Raw genomic sequence first — 19,044 nt, 5'->3', positions numbered from 1 at the left:
GGGGAAGAAATACAATGTTTCATGAAATGAGAAGGGAAAAGGTCTGTGGGAACTAAAAGGAAGGAAAGGGTCTCTTCTATTCAGGTGAATCAAATAGAAGTTTTTAAAGGAGGTGAGATTTGAAATGGGAATGGTTTGGACCCGATTGGGAGAAGATGTGCCAAGCAGATGGAAACATCTTGAGAAAATACGAGAATGACAGATCAAATGGTTCAGTTTGGTTTCGGAACAGGTTACTTAATGGAAAGTTATTGTGACGCTGATTCTTTTAGACTTTACTCTGTAGGCCAGGTGCTGGTAAGCCAGGGGCCAGACCACTGCTTGTTTTTATAAATAGTTTTATTGGAACACAGCTATGGTCATTGTTTCTGGCTGCTTTTGCACTACAACAGCAGAATCGAGTCCTTGCAACGGAGACCATATTGCCCTCAAAGCCAAAATTATTTTCTGTAAAAGGCTAGATAGTAAATATTTGCAGAGTCCTGCTTTAGACCTAGTTGTGAACTACTGATCCAGCCTGGGGACTAGCACAGAATGATTTTCAGGAGAGTTTGTCCGTGAGTCCTTATCAGAAGTGAGGAAATAGGTAACGCAGAGGCTTGTAGGGTTTTGGAATTAATCTAGTCCAGTGTCTTCTAGAAAGGGTGGAGAAGATTTGAATGCTAAATAGATTAAGTAGATGGAGTCAATAGGATTTGGTGAAATATTTGATTCGAGAGGGCATAGAAAGGGAGGAGGTAAAGCTGGATGAAAGATTTTCAGCTTGGGCGACTGTGTGGTTGATGGTGCCACAGAAACAGGGAACACAGAAGGGCAAACACTTGTAAAAGTTTGAATGACCTGTTAGAGATAGAATGCTGACATGTCTGTTAGAGAACTCAGTATGACCACATAAGGTGGGACCTTATGGTTTTTGCAGGACCCAGGAATATTTACCACAGTTAACTATGGAAAATTTTATTTTATTTTTTGTATTTAAATGGACCAAATTCCTGTGAGAATTATTTTTATGACCGTTGTGCATTTTAAAAAATTTGATTATTTGGGTTGTTGTGGCCAACGTAATTTTAAGTAGAAAAACTTTCTTGCTGTTTGAAAAGTTTTAAATCAATTCAGAGAACTGTTCTAAAATCCTTAAACATGGAAATAACAATGCCACTAAAATAAAATGGGAAAGTTTTAGCTACCTTAAATTTTTATTCAGAGTTAAATTCTCACTTCGATTGTGTGAACATAATCTTTGCCTTTCCATTTTGCTTTAAAATAATTATTTTTGGGGGGTGCCCGGGTGGCTCAGTCAGTTGTGTCCAACTCTTTTTGGTTTCAGCTCAGGTCACGATCTCATGGTTCGTGAGTTTGAGCCTTGCATCGGTCTCTGTGCTGCCATTGTGGAACTTGCTTGGGATTCTCTCTCCCTCTCTCTGCCCCTCCCCGGCTCAGGCTGTGTCTGTCTCTCTCAAAATAAATAAATAAGCTGAAAATAATTATTTTGTGTTATAAAGGTAATGCTTGCTTATCAACTACTAAATCATAAAAGTCGAAGTTGCTACAACTCCCTTTCAAGCTACTGGATTCTGCTAATAGTTTCAGATAGATGGTATAGATACTATAGTCTTCACCAGGTTTATAAAGACAGAAATTCCAAATGTGCATTTCTACCTCTGAAGATGTGATGCTACCTACAAAATTTCTGAATCCGTTGGCCCAAGTCTCCCAATCATGTGATTCTCTGACATAATAATCCCTTTTTTCCATCTCTAGGCAATGTGTTGGGAGTCTTCTGCAACTTGAAGGGCAGTCTGTGTCTCAGAAGGTTTGATTTATTTGTCTTGCCTCTTGTGGCTGAATTACCCATGACACTGGTCTTCTTTCCTACTTCAGGAAAGTAAGATAGGATTAGTGGTCAAATCTAAAGTGGTCATGCTGAGGAACTAAGTTGTACTTATTTATAAGAAAAAGAGGAAATAGATATATTTTTATAAATATTATTTTGTACAGTTAGATTAATTCAGCTCTTTCAATCAACAGGCAGGGAGAAGATAGTTTGAGGTTTTTAGTCAGAACACATGTATTCTGATTTAAAATTTATCTTAACATATGTGTATATAAAAATAAAATTATTATAAACTACAGATTGGTATGAACTTAAAAGTGAGTTTTCCTCCTGCCTGTCCCGTTATTACAGTCCCTTTCATCTAGTAACAATAATGTTAATTTTTGACTTTATTGAGTGCTTATAACATGCCATGAGTTGTTCTTAATTTTTTATTCAGTAACTTGATGAGATAGGTACTGCCCTCCTCCCCATTTTATACATAAAGAAATTAAAGCATTAAGAATTTAAGTAGCTTGTCTAAGGTTACTCAGCACATGGCAGAGCTGAAATTAGACACACAACTAGAAGACTTCAAACTGTATGCTCTGAGTCCCTTCATGATTGTTATTAATAGTATTAGCAGAAGCTTGCCTATTGATTCTGGAAGAAAGAAGACACCATGTATGGAAAGGTATATATATAGATAAGTTTTAATTTTGAGATGATATTTTCTGTAACAAATCATAAAATTTAAATTTTCTAGAACAATATAAAAATGAAAAGAAGTAGTCAACGTCTCTGATCCCAACCTTATTTTTTCTTTCTAAAAAACTTGGCTAAAAACTTCACTAAAAAACTTACTAAGTGTAGTTGCACATTAGTAACATTTTAACTCTCGTGTGTTTTGTTTAGTTTTGTTTAAGACTCAGAAGTGTACTATCTGGTGAGGGTTTGTGTATGTTGAGTACTTTTTACTTGTAAAGTGTAGTTCACCGTGAAGGGTAAAGAGAGGAAAGGAACAGAGGGAAGGCAACTTCCTTTTTAAAGTACACGTTCTGGAGATTACAGAAGCACACCAGTTCTACCCAAATTCCGCTGGACAGACTTAGACATGTGCCCACATCTAGCTTCAGAGTAGTCTTTAATAAGGTGACCATGTGCCCAGTTAACACAGGGGGATTCCTTTATTGAAATAAAGGCTGGGGAATGTATATGAGGGTCAGTTAGCACCTCTGCCACAAGTATAAACTTACACTATTCTTGCTAAAGTAAATTTTTGTAAAGTTTATTTATTTATTTTGAGAGAGACAGATAGAGCACAAGCGGGGGAGGGGCAGAGAGAGAGGGAGAGAAAGAAAATCCCAAGCAGGCTCTGCAGTGTCAGCTCAGAGCTCAGCCCGGAGCTCAAATCCACAAACTTTGAGATCATGACCTGAGCCAAAACCAAGAGTCGGCCGCTTAACCGAGCCACCCAGGTGCCCCTCTAAAATAATTTTTAAAACTTCATAGGGTTTTTATTTTTATAGAGATGAGGAATCGTGTGGCTTGTTTTACAAAATAACTCATATATAAAAAGTTATTGAATGTTGTCTGATGCATTACTACAGCCTTGGCATATTACCAGGCTTTTTGAGAGCAAGTCTGGCTGGGGAAAGCATGTGGAATAGTCTCCTTACTCCTCCATTCAGATATCACAGCAGTGTATCTGCACTATTGGCTGTTGGGAACACTTGGTGCTGAATTCAGGAGCATTAGTTTGTTCTTACTGTTTACTACCTGGGATATTAGGTCATTAAATTATTATCTTTGGAAACTTTTGGTCTTGAAGTTCTCTGATGTGAAAAAAAACGATGCAAAAGAATTTATGGTTGTAACAAGGATAAAGAATTTATTGCAGAGTGGAAGCATATCTGGTTGTGGCTTTTACACTTCATGTTTTGTTAAGTCATTGTTACTCTGTGAATGAACAATGAGCAATAATGTCCTCAGAAAACTCAATGAAACCATTGACATTATAATGTCAATTAAAAAAAACTGTTTAAATGTTTATTTTGAGAGAGAGCGAGAGTGAGAGCAAGCACGTGAGTGGGGAGGGGCAGAGAGAGACAGGGAGACACAGAATCTTAAGCAGGCTCCAGGCTCCCAGCTGTCAGCACAGAGCCCGATGCGGGGCTTGAACCCATGAACCGTGAGATCATGAACTGAGCCAAAGTCAGATGCTTAACCAACTGAGCCACCCAGGTGCCCTATAGTGTCAATTTTTAGATAATTTTTTTCAATCTTATTGAGCTTTAAAAGATGCAGAGACAAGTGCATCTTGTTAAAGCTATGCAGAGGCAGACACTCTGTCTCTCTCAAAAATAAATAAACATTAAACAAATTTTTTAAAAAAGATGCACTTGTCTAACACTTTTTTTAGGATTTTTTTTTTAATTTTTTTTCAACGTTTATTTATTTTTGGGACAGAGAGAGACAGAGCATGAACGGGGGAGGGGCAGAGAGAGAGGGAGACACAGAATCAGAAACAGGCTCCAGGCTCTGAGCCATCAGCCCAGAGCCTGACGCGGGGCTCAAACTCCCGGACCGCGAGATCGTGACCTGGCTTAACCGACTGCGCCACCCAGGCGCCCCTTATTTTAGGATTTTAAGGCTAAATAGTGATTTAAATATAAATTTATAATGGTGATTTTTAGTAGTTGAACACATTTTATCAAAGATAATGAAATCTTCAGAAATGATAATGGTTGGATACAACTTAAATCGAAACATTAGACAGTTATAATGACAGCTTCTGTCAATGACTATGTCTATATTATTGTTATATATAGTTATTGACTTTTTAGAAAATATTTATTTTTTTATTTTGAGGGAGAGATCAAGCAGGGAAGGGGCAGAGAGAGAAGGAGACAGAGAATCCCAAGCAGGCTCTGTGCATCAGCCCTGAATTCCCAGGGCTCGAATTCATGAACCATGATGAGATCATGACCTGAGCCGAAATCAAGAGTTGGATGCTTAACCAAATGAGCCATCCAGGCACCCCAAGTTATTGATTTTTTTAACCTTTCAATACTGATTGAGCATTTTGATTTTGGGAATATGTGATTATTGAAAAAATGTATCAAGACTGGCGCTAAAAAACATTGTCTTTATTTGGACTTATCTGCCGATGTGATGTAAACATTAATAATTTAGTATAACCCATATAATTTAAATTGAAGGAAAATTGGAATATTCTGTAAATAGTTGGTATTAATCTTATGTTGGATTCTAAATTCTGATTTTTATTAGTGACTATTTCTTGGTTTACATGCCTAAATTCTGACAAGTGTATTTTAAAACTTCTTCCCCCCCTCTCATTAAACAGCTTTGATGTCATATTTGCTGGTGGTCCAGAAGAAGTTCTTAAAAAGTTCCAAAAGTCAAACCATAAAGTGATCTTTGCAGCCGATGGAATTCTGTGGCCAGACAAAAGACTAGCAGACAAGTATCCCATTGTGCACTTTGGGAAACGCTACCTGAATTCGGGAGGTGGGTAAGATACTGGCAGAGAAGTTAACTGCTAGTCATAGAAAATTATAAATATTGATGAAACAACCTTTTTTTGTATAGGTAACTATAGACATGAACCATTATCTTCTTATTACTATGAAAAATTGTATCAGCTTAGAATCCATGGTGTGTTTTAGTTAACAAAATATTTTCCATGTATTATATCATATGATGCTCCTAACAGAACTAAGCCGTGTAAATGTTATTATTTCCAGAATATAAGTGGGAAAACCTATGTTCCCCAAATTTAAGTGACTTCTCCTAGAGGCATTCAGTTGTTCAAGGAAAAACAACATGGATTCTGGTCTGATTATAGTTTCATTGACAATTTTCTGGCTATGAGATAATGGGTTTATCTAATAAGTTCTAAGTAAGTTCCCTTACTTAGGAAAAAGTGTAAACTATAATCATGTAGCTATAAAATATAGGCATTACTTAATTCTATCTATGTTTTAAATATATCAGAGTAAATGAATGATTTTGTCTTGAAATCACTCATCAAAAAGGTTCAACACTGAGTGGATGTAAAGTGCTGCATTAGCCACTCCACCATGGATTAAAGGAACAAATTATCACATTTTCCCTTTCCTTTCAAAAAAAATTAATAAACTTGACTTTGGACAGTATGATGACTCCAAAATGTTTTCCTTAGACTGAGATTAATATAAACATATGACCAGAAGACATAACCAAATAGGATGGGAGACATGTTAGAGAAATAAGTTCGGTGAAAGTTCCAAGCCACATTGGGAAAACAAATTTTTTTTGGACGATTCACATGTACATAACTGATACTATTTAGTTTAGTTCAGGTTAAGTCCTACTTGATGTAGCAGCAGCAGCGTTTTTGGATTCTAGGCTCTGATCAAGGCATTTATGGCAATGAAACCTTTAGCAAGTAATTTACTTTCTCTGGGATGCCTCAATTCCAGCTCTATTTACCTGCAATGTATTTTATGCAATATATTCCCATAGTTATGCCTTGGAATTTTGTCAGCCCATATAAATATTGCACTTCTGACACCTTAAATTCCAGTTTGCACTGCCTAGTTTCAGCTCACTTTTTCTCTCCATCTCAGTCCAACTGCAGTTCATAGTTACGGGGATTTCTTGACCATTTTATTTTTCTCCTAATCTATCTACCACCTTTGGATTTTACTTCCATAATCAAGTTACAACCTAGGTTTTCTCATGTTAGTCACTTGACCTCATTACCTTAGTAGTCTTTCCTTCTTAGATTTATAGTTAATGCTCTGACAAAGCCTCTCCCTAAGATTGTTTCCCAATTTTTACTTCTTTGTCTAAACCCTCAATTATGGATTGGTGCCACTTGCACCCCCAAACTGTCAGCCTGTCAGTTGCATATGGCTGGCTTTTAACTTATCTGAAGTCCTATATAGTCTAAAAACCACTTAGCTGAGGGACTCTGGGAGAAGTTTTATTTTATATTTATTAATTTTTCTAAACATATATATAGTAAACATCTAGATGTAATTTATATACAAATTATGTAATGATTCACTGAGATGGCGAAATTCATCTAGATGGAGTATATGTGTTTAAGAATCTAAATTTCAGACAGATGCACAGTGCTGTGGAAACAGCAAAAACCCAGCAAGTGAGTGCCTTTGTGAGAAAGTTTAATTAAGGAAAAGGTGTTTTTAAGTGGGAAAGAGATCAAAACATGATTCCTATGCTTTCTGTAGTCCTAATTATTATTTTTTTTCAACGTTTTTTATTTATTTTGGGACAGAGAGAGACAGAGCATGAACGGGGGAGGGGCAGAGAGAGAGGGAGACACAGAATGGGAAACAGGCTCCAGGCTCCCAGCCATCAGCCCAGAGCCTGACGCGGGGCTTGAACTCACGGACCGTGAGATCGTGACCTGGCTGAAGTCGGACGCTTAACCGACTGCGCCACCCAGGCGCCCCTGTAGTCATAATTATTAAAGAGATGCTAGAAAATCTAAATATATTCAATAAAAGATTATATAATTTCATGAATGGACTATTGAGAGTTATTTAAGGGACATGAGTTTCGTTTATGATTATATCATTTAGTTTTAAAAAATTATGGAAAGAAACCGTGTTTCCTTATCAGGAAGATTTCAGAATATTATAAACTTTATTGGTTTGAAATAATATGGAAATTTAATAGAAAAATATAAATCATATAAAATATATATCACATACTATGAAAATAGATGAAATTTCTCGTCATTTTTGAATGGGATTTATAAAAAGGGTAAGGAAACATAAATTTTGAAAAAGAGTAATATAAACTATTGGAAAATGTCATATGCCAGTACTTGGACATATTTTTCATTATAGTATATTGGTAATAGGAATTAAAAAATTGACTATATTTCAGTGTTTTAAGATTTTTTTAATTTGATAAAAATAACAAATGAGGAGCAACCAGTGATTGGTTTAAGCATGTTTTCATTTTCTCTTGATTTCTCTAGATAACAGTAATTTTTCTGGACCTATTTCTTTTCATTCTTTTATTCCTATGAGGAAATTTTAATTTTGAGGGTAAAAAATTAGGTTTTCTTTCAGTTCACAAGAGTAACTTTCGTCCCTTTTTAACAGTATTGCAGGTCAATGAAACATAACAGCTTGGCTACGTTTCTGAAATTCAGAGGAAGATTCAAACAGGGGAAAAATGATACTGTTGTCTGTGTCTTTTATAGACAACTGTTATTGGCAAATTTAATGCTTATGCTCGAAGGCCAAGGGGAACAATCCAATTTTAGACTTCCTTTCTCCAGACTGTGACATAAAAAATCTAGCCAGAAAATGGTTTAGCAGGTACAATTATGACCAGTTCAAGTAAAGGAAAAATTCCCAAAATGTCCTAGATATAAAATTTCTTTGACATGTTTGCAGTCAGTGACATTTCCAACATTCCTTTGATTTTGTTAGCATCCTGCACTGACATTAAATCACCATAGTAGAGATTTTTTTTTTCCAGAAACAGTGAATCCTCTCCAAAGGATCCGAGAAAGATCATTTTAGAAGGTCAGGAAGAAAATTCTGTCTTCTTCTGTTCTTTTCCTAGTAACTTTTTCCCTTAGGAGCCTTGGAAAACATTATTCCCTCTCTTGTGTCAATTAATTTTGGGAATGTGTTTATTCAAAAAAAGTCTTTGATTTGCAGTTGGTAAAAACTCACTCTCGTAGTTTATATATAAAACAAAGGATGCTCAATAACTCATTTCTTCCATGGTAATCTGTAAAATTCTAACCTAAGTATTAGGCCTGATGGATTTACACCTCTGTGCAACTGATGAGTGGAATTAATAGAAACCAGTTTTGGTCTTTGATTACTAAATTCTCTAATCTCTCTCTGTTATATTGCAGGATTTATTGGCTATGCTCCATATATCAACCGTATAGTCCAGCAGTGGAATCTCCAGGATAATGATGATGATCAGCTCTTTTACACTAAAATTTACATTGATCCACTGAAGAGGGTATGTAATAGCTTGCATTTTTAATATAACCCCCTTATTTAAGATGTCTACTGGAGCTCCAGCCATTGTATCCATGTTCTAGGCAGTAAACAGACAGAATGGTAAATAAGGGACCATCTGAGTTACATTACCTCTTTTTAAATAATCTTTCTAGAAAAAACTTTCTGTTACTTTTCTTTGACCAGAACATATTTATGTGGCTACGCATAATATGCAAAGAAAATGTTGTCCTTTGTTTCAAGTGTAAGTGTCCTATTAAAAAATCGGATTTCTATTATTAAGGAGGAGGAATGCAGGGAACAATAGCTGTCTGGTATGGACCCTAAAGAGAATATTCCTGAGATTGATTTAAATGAAACTTTGGAGAAAAGTAAAACCAAAGTTCTCTAATTTTAGAAAATTGTTAGTATATTTACATAATGTAAGTTAATGTTTCATAAATTCACCGTAGGTAACATAATCGTTCTAAAATGTACTGAGTTTATATAATTTGTGGGTGCTGTTATTGGAAATGAGTTTTTTTTTAAATTTTTTAAATGTTTATTTGTTTTTGAGAGAGAGAGAGACAGAGCACGAGCAGAGGAGGGGCAGACAGGGAGACACAGAATCCGAAGCAGGCTTCAGGTCCTGAGCTGTCAGCATGGAGCCCAATGTGGGGCTTGAACTCACAGACTGTGAGATCATGACCTGAGCTGAAGTTGGACGCCTAGCCGGCTGAGCCACCCAGGAACCCCAGAAACAAGTTTTTTTAAAGTATATTTTACAGCGAGTTTGCAACTGTAGCTGTTTCTGTTTCTTAGATAAACATTTCAGTTATCTAAATGTTTTCATTAGACACTTAATACTTAGGAAACTTTATGCTTAAAATGTTTATTTTTATTCGTCTCCCTTTTTTGCTTTCCCTCTTATGTGTCTGACATAGCAAGCCTGAGGACTTCTTCTTTCATCCAGGAGGAGAAGCCTGCTCTTGGCATGAGTGCTAGCCTGTGCAGCATGATGTCTGTCTGCCTTTGTGTAATTCAACCGTGAAAGTACTTTGAGTCTTACTTAGTTGTCTGTGCTTCAGGGTGCTTTCCCTGAAATCTCACTACTGAGTCTGTAATGTTTTTAGTTGTGTAAATCCTGTTTAAGTTTCTCTCTTAGCGTAAGATTTTATCTGGTTAGCACATGTCCTTGTTTGCTTGGTTTGTCATAACAAAATACTCTAGACTGGGTCGCTTAAACAACAGAAATGTATTTTCTCAGAGTTCTGGAGGAACTCAGAATTAGTCATATGGTGGAGAAGTGGAAATATTAGGAGAAAAGCATGAATGCTTTGACATACCCTGTACCCTAGATCAGGGCAACAGCATGGTCGGTTTCTAGCAAAGTCTCTCTTTCCGGGTTGTAGACAGCAGCCACCTCCTTGCTGTGTCCTCACGTAGCAAAGAGAGAGAGACACAGAGGCACGCACACATACACAGAGAGCATGCACAAACACGCTGGTGTCTCTTCTTACATGGGCACTAATTCTATTGTGAGGTCCCTGCTCTCATGACCTCAGTTTAACCCTAATTATTTACCAAAGGCCCTGTCTCCAAATACCATCACATCGTGGGTTAGGGCTTCATATGAATTTTGATGAGACACAAACATTCAATCTATAGGAGTACACAAAGATAATTTTAGGAATATTATTATGACAGAGAAATGTAGCTGAAAAACTGGTACATTGAGAATCATAAAGTTTGTAAAGGGGATTAATCTTTGTAATCATGTTGCTTGATTACGTGCCTATTGTAGCTGATAGGTAGGGGAGTATGCCACAATAATTACCCAACCTCAAGAGCTTAACCCAACAGAGGTCTATGTCTCCTGCTACATGTCAGTGATAGGTCAGCAGAGGGTTTCTGCTTATTGCAGTCGCTTGGGGACCCCGGCTGATGGAACAGCCATCATAGATCTTACTAGTTTGTGTGCCACTTGGGGTCTCAAAGTGGAAGTTCCATGCTCCAGGTTAGAAGTGATTCATTTTACTTCTGCTAAAAATCCACTTGTCAGAATTAGTCATAATGCAGTGAAGTGGAAATACTAGGAGAATAGCATGAATGCTTTAACATACCCTTTATCCTTTAATTCAGTCAACTCTCTATAGTCTTTCTGTCTTTCTGAAGAATATTGCTGGAATAATTTACAAATAGGATCTTAAATTCCCCCAAAGAATAAACTATATTGCCACGATAGTGTTGTTTGCTATTTTTGTTCTCATTTTCAATAGTATCTTTATTCTCATTTTTAGGAGGCTATTAACATCACATTGGATCACAAATGCAAAATTTTCCAGACTTTAAATGGAGCTGTAGGTATGCTTCCTAAATACAGAATTGTTCATGAATACAAACGAACACCTGTGTTTTCAACTGTCTGTCCTGTATTATATCCATTTTGGGGCTGCGGTTAAGGTTTACTGTTACAACTTTTAAAAACCAATGGACTTGAGCTTAGTTTGACATCGTGAAATACATTTTCTGAAAATCATTTCTTAAGACTAGTGTAAAAAAGATAAGCTTCTAGCTTTAGGTAATTTAGAATTTAGTGTCTCACCATCTGGAGATATATTTTTAACTTAATGATGCCTTATTATTACACAGTTTTCCATGTACGTTCTCTGTGTTGTAAATTGAGGAATATTAGAGTATTGGAGTACTTTACCTAGCTTAAATGGTAATTGATAACCAGGCACACATACTGTGGTGTGTGTGTGTGTGTGTGTGTGTGTGTGTGTGTGTGTGTGTGTTTGTGTGGGTATGCCTGTGTGTGTTTGCCTAGATAGACATATTTCTTGGCAAAAATACATTAATCCATTAAATTAACCAATATACTGAAAATAAAAATACACTAATTCACTAATGCATTAATACTTTAAAGATTAAAAATACATTGTAATTCAGTACAACTCTTCAAGGCAGTTCATGCACTAAAAAGTTTCTCAGAATGGAAAGCATTTAGTTTGAAGTGCTTAGGAAATGTGAGGAAAGGAACTGGAAACAGCAACAAAAAACAGCTGTTCCTGCTCCCATCTGACTTGTGTATTCCTGGTATTTGCATTAGGCCTGATTTTCAAGAACTGGAAATACTATCAATGATGGCCAACTGCAGAAACCTTGTTTATGTCTGGCAGTGTTCTATTTGCCATATTTGTATTGTTATCATCTTCATAATAACTTTGAAAGGCAGGCAAAGATCCCATTTTTACAGTTGAATAAATTGAGATAATAATTTAGCTCATCTGGGATCACATTACTATCAAGAGCCCTTGGAAGCAGGACGGCAAAGATGCTTTTCTCCGGCCAGACACCCCGGTCAGTGTCTTAGCGCCTCAGTTTGCGGGTGCCGGGTTGGAGTGATTGAGGTGCTCTGCGGACCTAAAGTAGGCAAAATTTCTAAACGTGTTGTAGCACATGGAATAGCATTCGTGAGAAATTTTATAACAACAAGAAGGTATAGATAGATGTAGACATGTATATGTGCATATGAATACACACACATTTTAAATGACTAAAATCTGTTTTTTTTTCCTTTTTAACCCAGATGAAGTTGTTTTAAAATTTGAAAATGGCAAAGCCAGAGCTAAGAATGTATTTTATGAAACATTACCAGTGGCACTTAATGGAAATGGACCCACCAAGGTGAGTCACAGTGACTTTTCCCTGTTTCCTTACTACAGAGCAGTATGTAGGGTGTCATCTTCTTCTCCCCCCTCCTTTACCTTCTCCTCCTTCTACTTCTCTTTTTTAGTATCTTTTTAAAAAAATTTTTTTTAACGTTTTATTTATTTTTGAGACAGAGAGAGACAGAGCATGAACGGGGGGGGGGGCAGAGAGAGGGGGAGACACAGAATGGAAGCAGGCTCCAGGCTCTGAGCCATCAGCCCAGAACCCGACGCGGGGCTCGAACTCACGGACCGCGAGATCGTGACCTGAGCTGAAGTCGGACGCTCAACCAACTGAGCCACCCAGGCGCCCCTCTTTTTTAGTATCTTTAAGAGTCTCTATTTTAGTGCTAGCAATCTACTGGCTTCATCTTTACACTGTGTATTATGTGGTTTCCTTCAGATTAATCAAATGATGTTTTTTCTTGAGCAAAGTGATACTTTTTCTTTCTATTTTTGACACATTACTGTTTAAGAATAACAGCGAACTTGAGAATGAGCCATATTTTCCTCATACAGGATATCCTATCTGAATACGAGATGCTGAGGTCATTAACTCACCATTTTCTGAGTTAACAACTCTGTTAAAGATTGAGGTGTCACTGTGTGGCTGGAAGCTTCTTCTTGCACTTATTTTAATACCAAGGTTGATGGGTTATAGTTGAGAAAGACATATTGCGACTAATGAAATTTTAGATGCTTTTCAGATAGACATCATTGAGCTTGCTGAGAATGTTATTGACTGCAAAATGTTTAGATAAGTTTGAGATACAGATGTGTGCTTGAAACAGTGTTCCGAGAAACCGAGATGCCTAGTTTGTAAGTACCTAGAAAAGAGATGAACAGATGTGCACTGTGGGAAGAGGGGATGGGGAGATGTCCTCTGCTGTTTCAGAGGATTGAGTAGTGTGAATTCCAGTAAAAGCTATATGCATGGGAAGCAGGGCAAGGGAAAGCTCACACTGGCAGCTTGTTCACCCTCAAAATGGAAGAAAAAGATTCCTCTTCCCCTCCAGGTAATCTTTACAACTTGCGAATTGTCCCATTCCAGCCCTCCTGCAGTCTGGCTGGGGGCACTCCTTTCCTGTATCACTTTCCCAGATCTATCCTCTCCTACTCATTAGCAATGTAAAGACCCTCAAGTCTTTCCCATCTTAAAACAAAGCCAAGGCAGCACAAACTAAACCATCCTCCTCAATCCTTTTGCCTTCGAGCCTGCCTGCCTTTTTCCTCCCCTTCACAGCCACACACTTTAAAGTAGAGGCAACTTACCGCCACCTCTGTTCCTCTTCCCACCACACCAAGAAATGCTCCTGCCAAGGTCTGTTGTGACATCCTCTTTAGCCCTCATTTTACTTGACTCAGAGATAACATTTGACCATGTTGATCCCATTTGGCCCTACTTGAAATAAACACTCTTTCCCTTTGCACCATTCTCTGCTGGTTTGTCTACTGATTTTCTGGTCTCTTAAATCTCTCTCTTTTTCTTTTTTTTAAATACACATTAAAAAAAAAACAGACATCGTATGGGTGGGGTAGCTCAAGGGTGGTGGGAGCGATCTTTTTCCTTTCTTGTTTTAATTAAGTGTTCCATAGGTATCTCTCAGAGACACCTTTCTTTTCTACACAAATTCTTGGTTAATTTGCTTCCTTCCTATGTCAGCCAATCCTCTTGTGATGCTGATGATTTTCAAATCCTTGCTCTAGCTCCTGTATCTTTCTCAGGCTCCAGGTCTGAATACCCAGTTGGTAGCTTTGTGTATCATATGAAGACCTGAACTCAAGACCTTCAGCTCTGCCTCCTCTTTTGTCCAGCTGGTTCATGGGAACGTGGGTCTTGTTTTGGTTCTAGGTGCTTCCCACTCCCAACCCAAGAGCTATTTTTTTCTGATTCCTGTACGTGGTGGTTTGTCTAATTTTCTCAGTGCCAATGACAGCTTCCTTAGTTCAGGCCACCTGCACCCTGCCACCCCTAGCAAACCACCCACCAGAAACCTGGAACCTAGAGCATTGTGCTGAAGCAGAAAGTCAGTCACATCAGTCACCTGTATAATGCCCTCTGTAGACTTAGGTGTAAAGAGCCAAATTCTCACCTTGCCTTGTAAAACTCCTTTTAAAATTTCACTCCTGGTTTAGTGATCACCAGTCCATTCTTCCATCTACTTCCCCGCTCCTGACACTACAGATATCTACACGAACATTTCTCATACTCATTCTCTCCCTCTTTCTCTCCCCCCACTCCTACGTACTGAATTCCTTTGAACTTTGAACCCTGGAATCCTTTGCCCCTAATCCCACTTGCTCTACCCACCTACTAAATCCTCTTCATCTTGTAGACATCAGCTTAGTCTTTACTTCTCAGGTCTCCTGCATGCTTTCTATAGTATTTGGAACTTTGTCCATCACAATACCTAATTCCACACGCTAGACAGGTATGGATTTACTTTTTTTTTTTTTTTTTTTGTCTCTCTTACTTACTGGGCCTTTAGCCTAGGAATTATAGAAACCATACCTATCCTGTTTACTTTTTGTTTCCGCAGGCTCCAGCACGTATCTAGCATATGTTAACCTTTCAGTAAATGTCGGAATTTATAAACAATCTAATGACCTAGCTTATTCTTGGGAGTGGTAAGGCAGATTATTTTTTGGCAGGGCAAAAAAAGTCATAAAACTGACGTGGATCCCTGTAACTTCTCCTTAAGCAGATAAATGGACATCTTTTGTCTATGAAGCGTCCTTTGCAATACATGTGTGTGTGCGTACATGTTTGTACGTGTGCATGCACACAGTGTCTATTTTAGCCCTCTGTCTGATATCCTTGGTGCCATTTAGACAAGGGCTTGTTCAACCAGACATCTCCTATAACCACATAGGGTGCTGTTTCTTCTTGGTAATTTTCTAAATCAAATGTAAATGTCTTTAAAGAGGGGGCATGGCCCTGAGCATTAAGCTTTTGTGGGCAAGCCCTGATGTTCAGTGGTTGTGACGTCATCACCAGTTTCTCCTGAATTCTTGGGATGATACTGCCTAAAGTTTTACAGAGTGACTAATTTAGGACCTCTCATGAGAAAAGGAGCCCTAATCCTTAGTCCGTTTAGAAAGACCTGTTTTAGGTCTTCTAAGAAACATTCTCAGTTTGGGCTGTCACAGTTTCTGGAATTTCAAGCAGTGTGATGATCCTATTATATTTTCTCTGACATGATCCTATCTGGTCTACCTTCCTGTGATTCTATTTGACAACAAAGAATGAAGCATTTTTTTTATTATAAAAATTAAACTTGTGTTAACATAAACATTTGAGAAAAGATTATGTAAATAAGCATTTACTTAGCGCTAATATCTAATTTAATAATATTATGTTAAAGTTAAAGGCACATGAATGTATTACATTTTCCCCTGCGTCCAGGCTAATGGGAAAGAAAGCAGATTATTCTCTAGATAGAAACTTTGTTTTTAAACCATCGTTAAAGGCAAAAGGATATTTTCTATGAATTTTTATAAGTTTATTTTACTTACTATTTTATTTAGTTAAGGGGTGATTATAATGCCAGTGGCTTTGAACCATAACAATGACCTAACTGATAATATTTAAGCCATTTTTTTTCATTTAAAAATATATGCATAATCTAGAAATGATAAATTATTTTTAATGTGTTTACAGACCAAAGTTATTAAAGTTAATTTCTCTAAATCTCATGCTGTTAGTAAGAGTAATTTTTAAATTATAAGTAGTTTAGGGGCGCCTGGGTGGCTCAGTCGGTTAAGCATCTGACTTCAGCTCAGGTCGTGATCTCATGGTTCGTGAGTTCGAGCCCCATGTTGGGCTCTGTGCTGACAGCTCAGAGCCTGGAGCCTGCTTCAGATTCTGTGTCTCCCTCGCTCTTTGCCCCTCCCCAGCTTGGACTCTTCTCTCTCTCTCTCTCAAAAATAAATAAACACTAAAAAAAAATTATAAGTAGCTTAAAAAATCAATTATAATATCACTAGCCCTTGATACTGTTTTATTCATGATTGCTTTCGGGTTTTTTTGTCTTTTTAGTCTATATCTGTGAGCATTTATACTTTTCATTTATTTTCATAATGATACGTAAATAATTTTGTGTTTCTTAAGTAACATTTTATTTACAATATATTTCTGTATTCTACACACTTATTTTCTCACTTGGCTAGGTACACACAATCTAATATTAATAAATTTTTAGACAGAAACTATGATTTCTGGCTTGAAGCTTTACTTTTTATTCTAGGAAGCTCATTTATTGTTCGTAACACATTAAAAGATGCTTACTTTAACACCTAACCTTTTCTTTTACATATCAGATAATATACCTGTTAAGGTAATCATGACATTGGTGGTAGTATACAAGCTAAAATTGAACAGAAGATCAGATCACCTAATTTGCACGTGAAAACAAACATTTCTGAAACTAATTTGATTTACAATAAAAATAGGGATGTTAATTCTGTACATAAAAACACAAATTAAATGCTTGGGTCACTATGACCTTGAATAATTGGATGATTTGGGAAAATGAAAGAAAGAAAGAAAAGATTTGGTTGGAAAAGTTTCTCTGCCAATGAAATGACATCATCTCTGGAAACATTTTGATATTGTGAAAGAAGGATCAGGAAAGTACTACCACCTAGTAGCTGGGGACTGCCTGGAACAGCCTAACTACATAAACAGTTTTCTGCACTTTCCAAAGCTGCCAGCATAAATGTCTGCAGATTTTAATGAAGAAAACAGATGTAAATGGAAAGTGGGGGTTGGTGATGGATAACTTCTGCCTGTGTAGTGAGCGATCCAAAAGAGAAAGGTTTCCAGTCAAAAGTAATGTTTTTAAAATATCTTAATTATCTATGAAAATTAAATTGAGGTAAGGAGTAGAATGTGGAAAGGTTACAAAATAAAGTTTTAATTCTGAAAACTAAAAGTAATACCTTTTATGCTCTAACCTTTGAAAAGATATTGATCATTTTCATATTCACATAAGGGTTCTAATAGACTGATCAATAATTCATGAAATAAATATTTAATTTTTATGAGATTTCTGAGATGAGGAAAGTGCCAGTCTTTACACAGAGATGGGGCTTTTAGATATGGCCAACTATGGGGGATTTTTTTTCTCCCTTTAAAGAAAAACTCTTTTCCAGGACATTTTAAAAAAGTTGTATTTTCCTCTAGCCTTAAATTTCTTAAAATTTCTTTTAGAAATAATATTTAGGACAGGATCCATTTTCACATGAATCTCTTTTCTTCCTTCAAAACCATATTATTGTATGGAATATGAATGTTTAATGTTTGCATTTGGCATTTGACAACAGTAATTTTTTTTTTGCGCTAGAGGCACCTTAAAATGACCACATTGACTCTTGAAATGTCATTAATGAATTTCATAAGTACATGTTTCCTGCCTTGTAATTTGTTTCCTGAATTATCATGTAGTTCAAAAGAGATGTGAATGAATTACTTCCGATGTCTTATGACTGTAATCTACAAATTGAATGTAACTATATCTACAATATCTGCATAGTACAAAGATTTTCCCATTGCAATTAATACTGTATCATTTCAACAACATTTGTTTTAGTACAATAGAGATATTTAGATGGCATCCCATATATTTGAGAGGAATCTGGTAAAATGGTACTAATTACCTCATCTATTCTGCACCATAAGATCTTTCAGGGACTTAGGAAGCTAGAAAAATCCAGTAGGCACTTCTGTACATTTTTGGCCATCATACTTAATGTATTGACACATTTCCCTTTTGAGTTCATCTTACCTATAAGTAAATCCGCACAAGTTTCCTGAAAATGTTTACATTCTGGGGATACTCAAGATTTGTTTGAGGGCTCAGAGCATATTTTAGTGTATTTATGTCTCTCCTCCATCTACCTTCCCTCACTTTCTTCTTCAGCCAAAACACACAAAGGGACTTAGATTTTACAGGTGAAATGATCTCCAATGATGCCTAAGGGCAGAGGGAGAAAAGTTAAAAAGGAGATGCCCTGAGTGACCTAAAAGGGGTAGCAGAGGGCGGGGGTGGGGGGTAGGGGGAGAAAAGCAGTAGTGTACTTCAGTTTACTGTTAATAATTGTGGGGTGGCAGTAATTAGGGCCTTGTTGTAGATCTGTTTTAAACTGCAGACTTTCTTTTCCTGAAGTCAGTGCCCCCTGAACCACTGCCCAGAAGCCTAGTTTATGGTAGGTAGCATGGTTTCCTGGAAGAGGTTAGTGCTTTTTGGTGATAAAGTATATATAAAACTTGTTTTGAGTGGCGATCGTCTGGCACTGCCCCATTCACCATAGGTGTCTGCCCTGGGCCTTTAAACATATATTATCTTTTTTTTTTTAAATGTTTTATTTATTTTTGAGACAGAGAGAGACAGAGCATGAACGGGGGAGGGGCAGAGAGAGAGGGAGACACAGAATCTGAAGCAGGCTCCAGGCTCCGAGCCATCAGCCCAGAGCCCGACGCGGGGCTCGAACTCACGAACGTGAGATCGTGACC

The 19,044-nt window shown here is 37.1% G+C and overlaps 1 protein-coding gene across 2 annotated transcripts in view; it reads left to right on the top strand.

The window, feature by feature from the left end:
• PLOD2 (procollagen-lysine,2-oxoglutarate 5-dioxygenase 2) overlaps window positions 1–19,044 on the top strand; it is a 101,733-nt gene that overhangs the window by 54,134 nt on the left and 28,555 nt on the right. For both annotated transcript variants that reach the window (XM_047875969.1, XM_047875968.1), the window contains exons 4-7: window positions 5,181–5,344; window positions 8,727–8,839; window positions 11,118–11,181; window positions 12,410–12,507. In XM_047875969.1, coding sequence (XP_047731925.1) covers window positions 5,181–5,344; window positions 8,727–8,839; window positions 11,118–11,181; window positions 12,410–12,507 — 439 coding nt within the window. The remainder of the gene's footprint in view (window positions 1–5,180; window positions 5,345–8,726; window positions 8,840–11,117; window positions 11,182–12,409; window positions 12,508–19,044) is intronic.

The sequence above is a fragment of the Prionailurus viverrinus genome, chromosome C2 (assembly GCF_022837055.1).
Source record: "Prionailurus viverrinus isolate Anna chromosome C2, UM_Priviv_1.0, whole genome shotgun sequence".
In the NCBI taxonomy this organism is placed as follows: domain Eukaryota; kingdom Metazoa; phylum Chordata; class Mammalia; order Carnivora; family Felidae; genus Prionailurus; species Prionailurus viverrinus.
Note: the sequence above shows the minus strand (reverse complement) of the source record. Positions and strands in the feature narration are given on the sequence as shown.